Genomic DNA, 16,378 nt, shown 5'->3' on the forward strand with positions numbered 1-16,378 from the left:
ACATCATGGTTCAGTTCTCTGCGAGAAGGCTGCCTGCTTTCCTGCCGGCTTTCTTCCAAATCGACAGGTGATTTGTGAACTATTTCCTCGAACGAGTGGGCTGAAGGTCAATACGCTCAGAAATGTAATCAAACTCAACCACCCGGCCTTTCGTTGGCAAAATAATGAAAACATTGTGGAAATTCCATTGTTTTTTGCATTCGTCTACCAGCGTGTCATGGGTACCTGCATGTCATGGTAAACAGGCCGAGCGGCACGGAGAGCCGAAGCTGCCCCTGTGAGGAGCTGCTCGGTGAGGAACGTGCTCTTTCATCGGTCAGTTTCATGACAGCGGAACCCGGTTGCTATGCAGAAACTCGACCTATGACTGTTACCGACCCTTTTATTCCACTCTCGTACACCCACTGAACAAACACAGCAGCTATATTTCAGTCCTGCTCCTGTAGGGCCTCTCAGTTGCCTGTGTGAGATGTACATATACTGGGAAACTTTGTCATTGTTTTGCACTGCAAAAGGGAAGATTAACTATCATAAATACCCATTTTCACATATCCATAGTTATCCATGTATATCCATTATTGTAAATATTGCAACAGATTTTGAACAAAAAATTGATATTCACATTTAAGCCTTCAAATCTCCCAAGGGATTTTTACTCCACTGTAAATAGGAATCCTGTAAAACAACTCCATAGCCGTAAATCATACCGTTTCACTTCATTCTCATCCAGTAAAGATTTTTTTTCTTTTAATGGAACTGAACTCTTTAATTTCAAGATATTGATGAATTATGGGTATTGGTTCGAGCTGCAAAGAGGATGTAGAAGAACTGTCATCATCCTAACTGGAACTGTTGCTTGAGAACAATCTCAAGTCAACCCTTTTATACAAATAATTTCTTCCTTTTGTCCAATTTGAAATACAACATTGTTGAGTAGAGATTCTGCGATACGAACGACATCTCTGTCGGGTCTTTGGTGTTTGATGTCTCACTAATGATGTCGTAAATATCTGACACTTCCTGTTCGCCAGATGAAAGAAAAAGGCTGTGTTTTGATTATGAACTAAGTTGAATGAAAAAACATTTTGTTTATCGGATCACGTGATGGTATCAACTGTCCGAGATGATGAAGCATATCAGTGTGTTACACTATGCTTGCATGAAGTCTCTGTCAAACCAGTAAAATCAGTGGATTCCTCTGCTTTTTTTATTATTTGTAATTATTTCATGTGAAAATACTTCAGTATTTAGCATTATATACTGCTTGTATCCAGGCCAATAACATCCATCTACCGAGGCCAATACTCCTTCCCTCATCGGGATCAGATTTCATCCCTTTTTACACCTCAAAACACTCATCGCACACTTGAGACGCAAGCTCAACTTGTGTGTTTGGAAAATAAACATTTCTATGCTCTGTTCTATATACATATTTCTGACAGGACCGAGTATCAGGAATGATAAATAATGTGTCATTTCATTTTATATGCCAGTTCATTCTAAACCCCTGTTTTTTTTTTTTTTTAGAAAGATCGAAACTTAATGAAGAGTTGTATTCCTCGGTGAGACTCATCATATACACTGAAATATATGCATATTCCAATGAAAATTCTAGCGTTAGCGTGACAATTCCTGTAGAGGGACAAACGAGGATAGAAATGGTTTTTGCCTGGTTCCCAAAATGACCAAAGGTCAAAGGTTACACTCAAGCACGCATAACACCACAACGTATTAGGTCAGCTTTGTCAGTCTCATGTCACTTTGATAATTTGAGCAACAATAATAAAAATCAGTGGTCACTTGTGTGGCTTCAACCAGTGGTCAATTATGGGTCATGGTTCTGTAAATGCCTTCTGTTTTTTCATCTAAGTTCCTTGAGTTGACTTCCTTGAGTTGGTAAAAATTTACCTTCAATCCAATTATGTTAAAACTACTTATTACTATTAACTCTTATCATGGAAAAGCAAATGTAAACCTATGCCCAATTAAAATGACTACGAATGATAATACCAATAGTCTCCCCGCACCCATCCCCCATTATTATTATTATTATTATTATTATTATTATTATTATTATTATTATTATTATTATTATTATTTATCCACTTATTTACACGATATTTGTTTTGCAGTAGGCTAGGCTAATTATATTGTATTGTAGTGAGTGTCGGGGTTCATGTCGATGCTGGTTTTCTGTGTGATTTTGGGGTAATGGAAATTTTGTGGGTGCGGTTTGGGGTGCAAGGAATTCTGTTTTTTTTTTTTACTTGAATTGGGCAGGAACAGTTAGTCGTATTGCAGGCTTGGGTGGCGTGGCTCTGGCCAACAACAGCTATTGCCTATGAAACGGACGTTTTACCAGAAACCAGGTGTTTCCCAGACTAAAACGCGACAGTATTTCAGATTGTTTGTCATAAGCATGTATATCAGGTGACATGTTATCTCATAAATTGTAAACAATTGTAGACAATTATAAAAACAATGCTTTTCAATTTCTGTAAATCATAAATGGGGAGGTGGGTGCCATCTAAAATCTCACCTTGTACATGTTATGTAATAGGATAAAGATATTACAAAGTGGGCGGAAAGGGTTTTCCCAAAATAGTTCCCTAATTTCCTATTGATGGACTCATTGCTTTATATTATTTTCCATTCAATTCTGATCTTTGTAAAATTAGTTAGCGTACCAAAACCGGTTCCATTCCCGTATATTCCTAGCCAGGCATCTGTATCACATGATACTGCGCCCGTCCTCTCGTTTCGCCTCGTCCTGGCTTTTCTTTCTCGTCTATTCTTTATGACCGGAGCAGCGGGATATTGTTAGATATTAAAAAATATACATCACACTCAAGCCCATCAACGGGGGGCCATCAAAAAATATATGCACTTGGTGGAGGAGGCTATCGCAAGCACTACCGAGAAAGGTGAAAATTGTGGAACAATTTGGATGTTACATTGTAGTTACATGAATGCACAAGGTCATGGACATTCATGCTCTCAAATTGTATTCACGCCTGCATATTCATGTGGCATAAACAGATAGGCGCATATTGTTATGCGCATCTCATGCATGAAAGACCCCCGCACAATCGGGCCCGCGCTCGTCGTTGTTATCCCGCGCCCCTTTCTCTAGCTCTTTTATCGAGCAAAGAGGCACGACTCGTCAACGTTTAACTTACATTGCCAAGGCCGCAGATTTATATGGAGAGAATAGTACTCCCCTACCACCACCACCACCACCAGTTAAAAAGCAATAACATTTAAAAAAGGGACCAGGGAGGCTCTTTTAATAGGACTCGCTTAAAATTCATAGTTGCCATGCAAAATAAATCAGCGGTTTTCCTGTGTGGGGGGTGGATTCCGAGAGGGCTGGGCTGCAAGTGAATAAGAGATGAGGTTTAAATGTTGGTGTTCCCAAGTCTGACACATTTCATCATGTGGGGGTGCGGGTTGCACACAAACACGCACATGCACGCAAACACAAAGCATGCAGCATCCCCCGCCTGCATCAAAGTAAAAAAAATGTGGAAAAAAAAGGTGCCTTTGTGAAAATGGATCAACAATGAATACAAATGTGAAAATTAATTACCTTTATTTATGGCCTATTAACATTTAAAAGACAAATATTTTTAAATTTAGGGTGAATACATATAAATGTCTTTAGCCGAATGCTATTTTTAATTCCTCCTGTAAATGGGCTCTTTTAATTTTTCTTTATCCATCCATCCATCCATTCATTGTCTGGCGCTTATCCTGCACTTGCAGGGGATGCTGGAGCCTATCCCAGCTGTCATCAGGCGAGAAGCGGGGTAAACCCTGGACTGGTCGCCAGTCAATCTTTGGGCCACATATACAGGCAGACAACCATTCCCTCCCTCAATTATTTTGGAGTAATTTTCACAGTTTTTTTTCAATTAACCTGCTGCATGTTTTTGGACAGTAGGAGGAACACGGGGAACCCAAGCAGACACGCCACCCATTCAAAAAATCCATAATAATAAAAATTGATATTGTATCAGATCAATTGCAGCCTCAGGGCGGCACTGGCTGATGTCTCCCCAAGCCAGCCTCGGGGGACATGGAGCAGTGTCTCCCTAAGCCAGTCCCAAGCCTGGATAAATGCAGAGGGTTGTGTCAGGAAGGGTATCCTGCGTAAAACTTTTGCAAAAACCAAACGTGCGAGTCAACCATTATAACCAGATCATACCGGATGACCGCCATACAATGACCGTCATTGGTACAGATGACCTACAGGGTACCAGTGGAAATTGGGCTACTGTGGGTCGAAGAAGAAGAAGAAGAGGAGGGCGTGTTCGGAAGCAGAGAGAGAGGAGGAAAGGAAAGAGCCTGGGACTGACAGTAGGGACTTTGAATATCAGGACTATGATAGGAAAGGTAGAGTGTTGGTCGACATGATGCAGAGAAGGATGGGGTATACAGTGTTTCCAGGAGACCAAGTGGAAAGGTAGTAAGGCGAGAAGCTTAGGAGCAGGCTTCAAGTTGTACTATTATGGTACTGACAAGAAGAGAAATGGAGTAGGAGTTATCTTGAAGGAGGAGTTTGTTAGGAACGTATTGGAGGTGAAAAGAATGTCAGGTAGACTTGTGAGTCTGAAACTGGAAATGGAAGATGTGATTCTCAATGTTGTTAGTGGCTATGTCCCACAGGTGGGATGTGAATTTGAAGAGAATGAGAAGTTCTGGAATGAGTCAGATGAAGTGATGCAGAATATCCCCAAAAAAGAGAGTGATAATTGGTGCAGACAATAGAGGGGATGAAGAAGTGAAGGGAAGATTTGGTATACAGGATAGGACTGCAGAGGGACAGATGGTGGTAGATTTTGCAAAAGGAATGGAAATGGCGGTAGTGAACACTCTTTCCAGAAAAAAAAGGAACATAGGGTAACCTATAAGAGCGGAGGTAGGAGCACGCAGGTAGACTACATCTTGTATAGACGAGGTAACCTGAAAGAAATCAGTGACTGCAAAGTAGTTGTTGGAGGGAGTGTAGCCAGACAGCATAGAGTGGTGGTTTGTAGGATGACTCTGGTGACAAGGAAGATCAAGAGGACAAAGGCAGAGCAGAGGACAAAGTGGTGGAAGCTGAAAAGGGAGGAGTGTTGTATGGTTTTCAGTGAGGAGTTCAGAAAGGGTCTGGGTGGTCAGGGTAAGCTTCCAGATGATTGGACAACAACAGCTGGTGACAGGTAGAAGAGTACATGGTGTGTCATCGGGAAGGAAAGTTGATAAGGAGACTTGGTGGTGGAATGAGGAAGTGCAGGAGTATATACAGAGAAAGTGGTTAAAAAAGAAGAAGTGGGATACTGAAAGGACTGAAGAGAAGAGACAGGAGTACAGGGAGATACAATGTAAGCTAAAGGTAGAGGTAGCAAAGGCAAAACAAAGGACATACGATGACCTGTACGCTCAGTTGGACAGTAAGGAGGGAGCGAATCATCTATACAGGTTGGCTAAACAGAGAGATAATGATGGAAAGGATGTACAACAGGTCCAGGTGATTAGGGATAGAGAGGGAAATGTATTTACAGATACTAGAAGAGTGAGGGGAGGATGGAAAGAGTTCTTTGAAGACCTGAGGAATGTGGAAAAAAAAAGAGAGGCAAGGGTAGAAGAGGTGACTATTGTAGACCACAAAGTAGCACAATTTAGTAAAAGTGAAGTGAGGAAGGCATTGAAGAGGATGAAGAATGGAAAGTAGTTGGTCCTGATGATATACCAATGGAGGTGTGGAAGTGTCTAGAAGTGGCAGCAGTAGATTTTCTGACTCGATTATTCAACAGGATCTTAGAGAATGAGAAGATGCCTGAAGAATGGAGACAAAGTGTGATGGTGCCTATTATTAACAATAAGGGGGATGTGCAGAATTGCGGCAACTATAGAGGGATAAAGTTGATGAGCCATACAATGAAGTTATGGGAAAGTGTGGTGGAAACTAGACTGAGAGCAGAAGTCAGCATTTATGAATAGCAGAATGGCTTCATGCCTAGGAAGAGTACTACAGATGCAGTATTTGCCTTGAGAATGCTAATAAAGAAGTACAGAGAAGGCCAGAGGGAGCTGCATTGTGTTTTTGTAGACCTAGAAAAAGCATATGACAGGGTGCCAAGAGAGGAGCTCTGGTATTGTATGAGGAAGTCTGGAGTGGCAGAGAAGTATGTTACACTGGTGCAGGACATGTATGCTAGCTGTGAATGCTGTGGGGGTAACAGAGAAGTTCAAGGTGGTGGGACTCCATCAGGGATCAGCTCTGAGCCCCTTCTTGTTTGCAATGGTGATGGACAGGCTGACAGATGAGGTTAGACAGGAATCCCCATGGACCATGATGTTTGCGGATGACATTGTGATCTGTAGTGAGAGCAGACAACAGGTAGAGGAAAATCTAGAGAGGTGGAGGCATGCTCTGGAAAGGAGAGAAATGAAAGTTAGCTGAGCAAGACAGAATATATGTGTGTGAATGAGAGGAACTCTTGGGGAACGGTGAGGCTACAGAGAGGGAAGATCAAGAAGCTGGAGGATTGGGGTCAACAGAAGTTGAAGGTTGCAGAGATGAAGATGTTGGCATTCTCTTTGGGAGTGACCAGGATGGATAGATCAGCAATGGGTCTATCAGAGGAACAGCACATGTTAGATGTTTTGGAGAGAAGGTCAGAAAAGCCAGAATGAGATGGTTCGGTCATGTACAGAGGAGGGATAGTGAATATATTGGTAGACGAATGCTGGAATTGGAGCTGCCAGCAAGAGGTCTCGAGGAAAACCAAAGAGAAGATTTATGGATGTAGTGAGAGAGGATATGAAGGTAGTTGGTGTGAGAGAGGAGGATGCAGAGAATAGGGTTAGATGGAGAAAGCTGATTCGCTGTGGCGACCCCTGAAGGGAAAGAAGTAGAAGATTGTATCAGATCAATATTATATATAAATATATATTCAGTGAGGAGAAAAAGTATTTGATACACTGCTGATTTTTCAGCTTTTCTCACTTGCAAAGCATCTAGAGGTCTGTAATTTTTATCTTCGGTACTCTTTGACTGTGAGTGACGGAATCTAAAACAAATATCCAGGAAAACACGTTGTATGATTTTTAGGTAATTAATTTCCTTTTTATTACATGACATAAGTATTTGATACATCAGAGAAACAGAACTTAATATTTGGTCCAGAAACCTTTGTTGGCAATTCCAAAGATTAGACGTTTCTCGTAGTTCTTGATCAGGTTTGCACACACTGCAGCAGGGATATTGGCCCTGTCCTCCACAGAAAGAATGATGTTTCCACCTCCATGCTTCATGGTTGGGATGGTGTTCTTGGGGTTGCCTTCTCCCTTGAAACAACAGCAGGTGGAGTTGAGACCAAAAAGCTCTATTTTTCTCTCATTAGACCACTGGGCCTTCTTCCATTCCTTCTCTGTATCATACAGATGGTTATTGGTAAACTTCAGACGGGCCTGTACATGTGCTGGCTTGTGCAGGGGGGCTTGCGTGCGCTGCAGGATTTTAATCCATGATAGCGTGGTGTGTTACTAATGGTTGTCTTTGAGACCATGGTCCCAGCTCTCTTAAGGTCACTGACCAGGTCCAGTCATGTAGTTCTGGGCTGATCCCTCACCTTCCTCATGATCATTGATGCCCCACGAGGTGAGATCGTGTATGGAGCCCCAGACCGAGGGAGATTGACAGTCATCTTGAACTTTTTCCATTTTCTAATAATTCTCACCCAGCTGCTTGCCTATTGACCTGTAGCCCATCCCAGCCTCATGCAGGCCTGCAATTTTACCCCTGATGTCCCGGTCCTGGCCATTGTTGTGAGGTTGTAGTTTGTTTGTTTGCGTGTGTGGAAGGTTTCTTCTATACAGGTAACCAGTTCCAGCTGGTGCAGTTAATACAGGTAATGAGTGGCGAACAGGAGGGCTTCTAAAAGAAGAACTAATGGGTCTGTGAGAGCCACAATTCTTCCTGGTTAGTGGGTGATACAAATACTTGTCATGCAATAAAATGCAGATTAATTCCTTAAAAATCATACAATATGTTTTTCTGGATTTTTGTTTCAGATTCCATCACTCACAATTAAAGAGTACCTATGATAAAATTACAGACTGCAACATGCTTTGCAAGTGGGAAAAGCTGAAAAATCAGCAGTGTATCAAATACTTGTTTTCCCCACTGTGCATATATATATGTATGTATATATATGTATATATATATACACACACATAGATATATATATAGATATAGATATACATGTACATATACATATACATATGTATTATATACACATAGAAATACACATATATAAAGATGAGTATAATATAAATGTATATAAAACTATACAAATGATTCATCAAAACTTTAATTGATCTATGACCTTCTAACCTTCCTTGCCTACCTCTGGCCTACCAGAAGGTTGATACAGCACAATCATGCATAGAAAAAGCATACTTCACATCCATCGGATTGGCTGCATTAACGGATTGTTTCTGTAAAGCCACTTGACCAGAATAAATCTTTGTGCAATCAAGATAGAAAGGCACCTACTTTGTACTTTGTGTGCAGTTGTATGCAATGATGTGCGGTTAGGTTCACGGCTGGTGAGGCACACCTACCATGAGGCAGGAGAGCTGCGTGTCTCACTTATTGGCTCAGCTGTTTTATGATCACTTAGCACAAGAAACTAGTAACACACATACAGTTGTTGACAAAAACCCTGTACATTGGAAATGAAGATCATATAGCAAAAGTGTTTGAACATTTTGATAGCAACATACGGCAAGAAGGCATACCACGATTAGCTGTCATTCGCAATCTACGTTGAGGCTCAATAGTTCGCTGCCTCACCATACTTCTCTTCTCAGTATTTGAACAGTAAACGTTTAAATCCAGCAATATTGCAATATATAGCAATATTGTATACTAAATAATCTAAAACTGGTGAGGTTAAATGAAAAAATAATTCTATAGGTCAAATCACTAGTAAATATAACAATTTCATTCTTTTTTTCATTTAAACATTCTTTTCTATCCGAGATTTGCAAGTGAGGCACGGCCTCTCCTGCCTCCCCTGACTGCACGTCACTTGTTGTACGATAGGAACAGGATATAAGTCGATATTCCAAATGCCTTTTACTCTCTGACTCACACGTGCTAAAACATACATGCGTGAAAGGCCAGATTCTCTATCTTGTTTTTTTTTTTTTTTTAGCTTATTTTACCGCAAGGATGCGTTTGTCTTTCTTCATCCATAAGTATCAGTGGATATTCCAGTGTGTGTGTGTGTGAGTGCTAGGCAACATCATGGCTAGCGGACTTGTCTGCTGTGTATGAATAATCAAAGTGGTCTTTTCATCATTAAATCATTGCTGTCCTGGTGAGAGCCCGAGGAGGCTCATGGAGTGGTAGAGCGATGGAGAGAGAGAGGGATCATAGTTAGCGCTGCAGGGGTACATGCTCTCCCTCCGTCTACTCCATCGCGTAGTGTGGCTGAGATGTGTCATGAGTCTTTTTCGCCTCTCCGTGCATGCCCACTTAGTTCCTCCAGACACACACACACACACGTTCATGCATACATGCGGCGTAACATTCACACGCAGACACATTATTCAGGAGTGCACAGACTTTCACAAGGTGACTCCCAACACGGGGTTTTGATTCCTCTTGAAAGACGAAGGCCTAAAACCACCCCAGTAGCTGCCAACACTGTCCTTTAAAATGACACAGTGCTGTGTGCAGTCCATTTCTGCCAGGAATGAGATTTAAAAAAATGTAATAATGCTTTCTTAATGTGTAGTTACAACATGTCACTATAAAATTGACCTGGTTTTGGTCCCAGCAATTCAAACCTTTGGGACATTTTCCAGAGAAGTTTCCTATTAAAGAATAATTGCTATAGTAATGATATAGTTATAACTCTTTTCTTGCATTTTTTTTTTTTTTTTTTCATGAAAGACCACAACAGATATCATGGGGCCCTAGCAAATTCAACTGTCCATTTTTATGGTATTTTATTGTGGTCAGCAACAAGATAATGTTGGCATTAAGGCCATCTATCATCATCCAGGTTGCCATGAAAATATTTTCAAAAAATATTTCCCTATCAAGGTGACCAAAAGCTACTTTTGCTATTGAATATAATACTGAAATACCTCTCTTATTACGATTGGACCATAATTCATATATATACAGGATATATATAATCTATTTATATACAGTGATTTTCCCTAATCCTAACCCTAAGTATGAACTACCATAGCTAAAGTCCATAACCTAACCTAGGTCTTGACACAGAACACATGACACATTGGAAAATTAAAAGTAGGACTTAATTATAGTGCACAAAAATGATTGCCATAGGATTTGAATTTCAATGGGAGGCCGATGTTAGTTGGCGTTTCTCCCTCTTTTTTTTTCCTGTTAATAGCGTCTAATTTCACTTCTAACGGCTTTTCTTTTGTTCAGTGCGCTGCTATCGGAGGAGTGCGCCATATGTCTGGGAGCTGTATAGAAGTGTGAAATGTCAAAAAAAAAAAGCACAAAAGTGAGAGAGAGGATAGAGAAAGCACACTGTGCCCAAAGAGTGTATGCTTAGACCTGAAGGTCACATAACGTTGTATTCTTCAGCCACACGCACAAACAAGTCAGGTATTTTCTTATTTAATTATGGGATTGCAGTAGTCCCTCTTCTCTTTCTGTCTCTGTAACAAAGATGAGATTTTTTTTTTGTCAAATCTATTTCATAAGGTATAGTGGATTTTCCACTATACCACAGTTTTTTGCAGTATAAAGGTATTTTATCTTCTTCTTTCGGCTTTTCCCTTCACGGGTCGCCACAGCGAATCAACCTCCTCCATCTAACACTTTTCTCTGTGTCCTCCTCTCTCACACCAACTACCTCCATATCCTCTCTCACTATGTCCATATGTAATACATTTTATTATTTAAATTATTTTCATGGTAAATTATGCATTTTCTAGGGTTTCAACCAACCAGAGCATTGTGTTCTGTATCCTGGGCTCTGACTGGCTCAGTGCCGGTAGCATCATTCTCTGCATCTCCTGTGCATAGCATGTGTTCAGCAACTTGTTTTGTCCTTTTCACATCGATGTAAGATTGCTAATTGTCATGTTAATCTGCTGTGTTGTGTTTGTGAGAATTGAAATTAAATGAAAGTTTTTGATTTATTTCAATACCCAAACATCCTGCACCTTCTAAGTTATCTGCCACTGAACCTAAGCGTCAGAGGAAGATGCTAGCCAGGTTATAAAGAGTGTGGGGAGGGTCATATAAATTTAAAATATATATTAATGATAAAATAAATATTTCCATTTATTGCGGTTGGTTCTTGAACGTAACCTCCACAATACACAAGGTACTACTTTACTGCTGTAAAATTGAAATGCCACAAGTCAAGGGCAACATTTGGTCAAGGATCCCTCGTTGTGCATTGACACATTGCTGGTTACTTTAATAAATTAAAGATAACATGGATTTAGAAAGATAGAAGTCCCCCCGAACTGGTTGGAAATCGTGTTTCTGAACAAGTTAGTAAGAGTGCCTCTTGAATGCGGGATACTTACCTTTGGAAGATGGTGGGAATTCCCAGTGGCGCAAGAGTTATGGGCTGCTGTTTCCCAGAGTCGGCTGTTTTCATGTATGACCCAGAGCTTTCCACAAGCTGCTTATGTCAAATTAAAAAACATATAAATATATACAGTTGTTCCTGGTTTGTCATCCTGGGGTTCTCTCCAGGAACAGCATTAGCAGTTCAAATCACCCAATCCCTGTATCTCTGGTTTTCATCCGTACCTTTTTGAAAGGATCGTGCATCTCGTCTCTCTAAAAGATGTCTCGCTCTGGCTGGGAAAGAAGCAGGTCCGAAAACATTCTCGTGTGATGTCTACAATGAGGATGGAAGGATGACGTCCACGATGTCGGCGTCAATGAAGATTAGCATATTTGTTCTCTCCACTCGGAGCTTCAGAACTAATATGGTGTAATCCCATTCAGGAGCTTCGCACTTTAGGGATCATTATTCCCTGAATGGCACCTGAAAGGGTCGGGGAGCGTCGGCTTCGTGCAAATACAGGGAAAGAGACAGAATGAAAGAAAATGTTAGAATGAGACTAGTGCGTGTGTGTGTGTGTGTGTGTGTGTGTAGTCTAGGTGAGAGACGTTATTAACAGACACTAGTTCTGCTGAATCACACACACACACTTACACAGGCACGGGCTAATGAGCCCGGTGTGTGGTTACGGCGCCAAGCCAGACCGTCTCAGTACTCAGACCGATGGGAGTTCAGTCAGGAGTCACCGCTTTCTTCTCCACTCCTCCGCCTCGTCCTCAGAAAGCAGCATGTTACCACTTTCTGTCTTTATCAAAGGAGGCGCGGTCTTGAAAGAGGAGAGGAGGCCTCTTCGGCACAGGAGCGGGAAAAAACAGCTTAGTCAGAGAACGCGTTGGAATGATTTGAGTTTGGACGCTCAGCAGCGGGGGAACAATTTTATCCAAAGTGTTGACAGGCGGTAAACGTTAAAATTTTTTCAGACGGATGAGTTATTGGCCAGGGTTTCGCGGTGGTTAGTGCCACGGCAAGAAGGTTCCCCGGTTAAATTCCGACAGGGGAGGTCTGTGAGCAGGGGGTTCACCGGAGACCCCAACTTGTGAATCGATGAGTGAATGGCTTAATGTCTCAATGTGATGTGTTAATGAATGAGTCAGTGGTTTGATTTTTTTATGACGTGTGAATTAGAGAGTGAATGGTCGGAAGTCTCTAGATGCCGTATAAATGAATGAGTCGAATGAGAAGAATGAACATAATGGTTTTTTCTCTTGAGATGATGTGCGTATGCATGATTAAATGGTTTTCGGTCTCTATATGAAGCTTGAATGACAGGGTGAATGGCTGCATATCTCTATATGACTGTGAATGAATGAGTGAATGTTGTAGGTCTCTATATGAAGTGAGGGAGTGAGTCAATGGGTTAATGTCTCTGTGACATGTGAATGAATGGTTATCTCTATATAATGTGTGAATAAATTACTGTATTTTATAAGGCTATAAGGAATTATGAATGAGTGAGTTGCTGTAGGTCTCTATATAACATGAGTGACAGAGTGAACGCTAGTATGTCTAGCATTTGCGAGATTGGCTGATGAACACATTTACATGCACACACTACAGCCTGTCATCTCTCATCGTCGGTTCGACCGCTCACTGTATATTTTGTAAATATTATATAATATTTGTTATGTTTGTGTTGCTGTTGTGTCTTACAATGTATGTCTTTGTCCATTTTATTGCCATTTTGACATCATGTCCGGGGGACTACAGATGAAAAATGGGCCTCTTTGGCTAATTCTGGCTTTTTTTACTCATGTTTTATTCATGTCTTTTATGAAATTGCATTGTCCCCTTTTGAAATAAACTAATCTAATCTAATGTCTCTATATGACATGAATTAATGACTGAATGTTTGTTTGTCTCGAGACAATCTGTCAATGAATGAGTCAATAGTTTAATGTCTATACAATGTGTGAATGAATAAGTGACTGTTGTATGTCTCTATTTGAGAAGCGAATTAATGTTTGTATTTCTTTATAGGACGTCTGATTAAATTTGTGAATGTTAAAGGTCTCTATATGACGCATGAATGAGAGAATGAATGCTTGCATGTCTCAAAATGGTGTCCTGCGATCGACTCTGGGACCGATCCATGACGAACCCTGCCTCTTACCACATGACAGCTGGCGTATGTTAAGCCTGCAGTCAGGATGATGATATGAGCTATTTAATGATTGAATGAATGATTAATAAACACAGTCATGAACCAGACGTCTCCTCCAACCATTCACCTTTGCTTTCCCTCTCTCCCACCTTTACCCAGTTCCGGCCATGATAACCTCTTACCCCAACACCACACTTGCTACGCAAGGTGAGGAGAAGAGGATGAGCTGCATCGCTCACGGGGAGAAGCCCATCATGGTGCGCTGGGAGAAGGAGGAACGCATCATCAACCCAGAGACCAGCAGATATGTGGTGACCGTCAAGGAGGTGGCGGACGAAGTCATCTCCACATTGGTGGTGGGTTTTCCGCCTTGATGTCTTTGAGTAGGAAACCGTGTTTGGCTTTGGTTTCCTTACATTACATTAAATGATCGTTTCTTTAGATTATGCCCACTGTTCGGGAGGACTCGGGGTTCTTCTCCTGTCACGCCATCAACTCCTTCGGTGAGGATCGAGGAATCATTCAGCTGACGGTTCGGGGTAAGATTCCCCAATCGCCAAGGGGTCGTCAAGTTATCAGTTTTCATCGATCACTTAATTCATTAATGCGTTAATTTCTGCATTTGTGCTTCTCCCTAATTCTCCCTCATGAGGGATATCAATGATAGAGGACGCAGTGTGTCCGTGTCTCTCTTTCTCACACACATGCACACTTCTGTGTTGTTGTAGAACCTCCAGATCCTCCGGAGGTGGAGATTCGGGACGTCAAAGATCGGACCATCGCCCTCCGCTGGACCATGGGGTTTGACGGCAACAGCCCCATCACAGGATATGACATCGAGTGCAAGAATAAATCAGGTCCGCTATCATGATAGCGTACAAGAGTGGAAGGTTTCATCATAAGAATTACAAAATGATATTCCTTATTGCTAACAGCTTGTTCACTTTATTTCCTTTAGCTTCGTGGCTTTCCGCCCAAATAACCAAAGATGTGTCACCTCAGCTCAACCAAGCCACTATTATCGATCTCCACCCTTCTTCTACTTACAACATCCGTATGGTTGCCAAGAACATCATTGGCAACAGCAATCCTAGCAATGAGCTCACCATCACCACTGATGAAGCGGGTTAGTCAGTCCTCCCATGTCATGTCCGATCGGGCAACGTTGTTTGCTGAAATCCAATGTGGACGGGTAGCTGTGTCAGATTAAAAAAATCTTGTAAACACCTTTCATTGTCAGGTATCGACTCTCTCTGAGAAAGTGACAGTTTCATGTCTCTGCCTGTCAGACTTCCCAGTTCCCCGGGTCAGCCGGAGAGAGAATTATGGTGGATTATCCTGACTTTTATGATATTTTTAAGATATGATAAATAAAGCTGATAATAAATAGGCCAATAATAATAACGATAATGAGACTAATAATAGTATTAACTTTAGTAATGCTACTACCACTACTACTAATAATAATACTAATGATAATAACAATCGTGAAAAAGAATAAATAAATGCTTCATAGGACTAGATGTTAGAATCGTTACACAGAATATCACTTGAGGGGAGATAGTGGTAAATGGTGCGGGTATCACTGGACATGTTGGTGCAGGCAATGGAGGTGATAAAGATGTGATGGGCAGGTTTATTATTATATAATTAACAAAATATATTACGATTATACTTATGATTATTATTGTTATCATCATTATTATCATTATACTTACACATACTTATTATTAAATATATATATGGCCATCAAAATAATGATAATAATAATAATAATAATAATAATAATAATAATATCATTATTGTTATCGCTATTATTAAGGCATTACTGTTATTCTATTTTATTTTATTTTATCTTATTTTATTTTATTTTATTTTAGTTTACCTTGATTCACCTTTCAATGGAAGTAGTTTAACCTTTGTGATCCAAAGGAAAATGAAAAGGTTAAGGAAAAACAAATAACCCTTCCATGTAACAAGGAACATATTAATATTCATATAGATGTCCAGAAATGGCTGACGACAGAACATTGACTCTCTAGTTCTCACCTACAGGCGTTTTCCAGTTACCAATTAAGCTAAAGTGTTTAATGGTCATTTTAAATGGCAGCCATTATCTTTTATATCTGGTGAAACAGATCCATTCACTGTTGCTTTAAGTCATTTGGATCGCGGTCCTCTTGTCTTCTATTGCTCCTAACGACCCCCTCATCGGCTGAACAACATGTTGAACTGGCACATTTCACCAGATTCATGGCGAAATTAGCGCCGTGAGGTTGAATTTAAATAAAAACGCTTGTGATTTCTCACCTTATTCCCAAAGGATAATGTGGATGATGTAAAAAAAATATTACTGTTATTATTACTTCTTTTAAACTGCAAGGTGCATGAGTGATTGCATGGTAGAAGCCAATGGATTTCCAACTCAACAGCACCATCTAGGGTAATGGAATTTGGGGGACAGGAAAAAACAAATTGTTCTTGAAGGCAGGTTATCCGTCCCATTTAAACACCAACAACTTGTGATGTGGAACGATTGCTTTTTGTTTTTTGCAGCACCTGACGGCCCCCCGCAGGATGTCACTCTGGAGCCCACCTCACCACAGAGCATCAAAGTTTCCTGGAAGGTGCCAACAAAATCAGTGGC

The 16,378-nt window shown here is 40.8% G+C and overlaps 1 protein-coding gene across 4 annotated transcripts in view; it reads left to right on the forward strand.

Annotated features, from left to right (window-relative positions):
• Window positions 1-16,378, forward strand: part of dscamb (Down syndrome cell adhesion molecule b) — a 152,261-nt gene that overhangs the window by 109,424 nt on the left and 26,459 nt on the right. For all 4 annotated transcript variants that reach the window (XM_086164083.1, XM_086164085.1, XM_086164084.1 and 1 more), the window contains exons 12-16: window positions 13,891-14,087; window positions 14,174-14,270; window positions 14,460-14,588; window positions 14,690-14,857; window positions 16,288-16,358. In XM_086164083.1, the coding sequence (XP_086020209.1) occupies window positions 13,891-14,087; window positions 14,174-14,270; window positions 14,460-14,588; window positions 14,690-14,857; window positions 16,288-16,358 (662 nt within the window). The remainder of the gene's footprint in view (window positions 1-13,890; window positions 14,088-14,173; window positions 14,271-14,459; window positions 14,589-14,689; window positions 14,858-16,287; window positions 16,359-16,378) is intronic.

This window comes from Fistularia commersonii, chromosome 18 (genome assembly GCF_037954325.1).
Source record: "Fistularia commersonii isolate RoL2024-O1a breed Wild chromosome 18, RoL_Fcom_v1.0, whole genome shotgun sequence".
Taxonomy (NCBI): domain Eukaryota; kingdom Metazoa; phylum Chordata; class Actinopteri; order Syngnathiformes; family Fistulariidae; genus Fistularia; species Fistularia commersonii.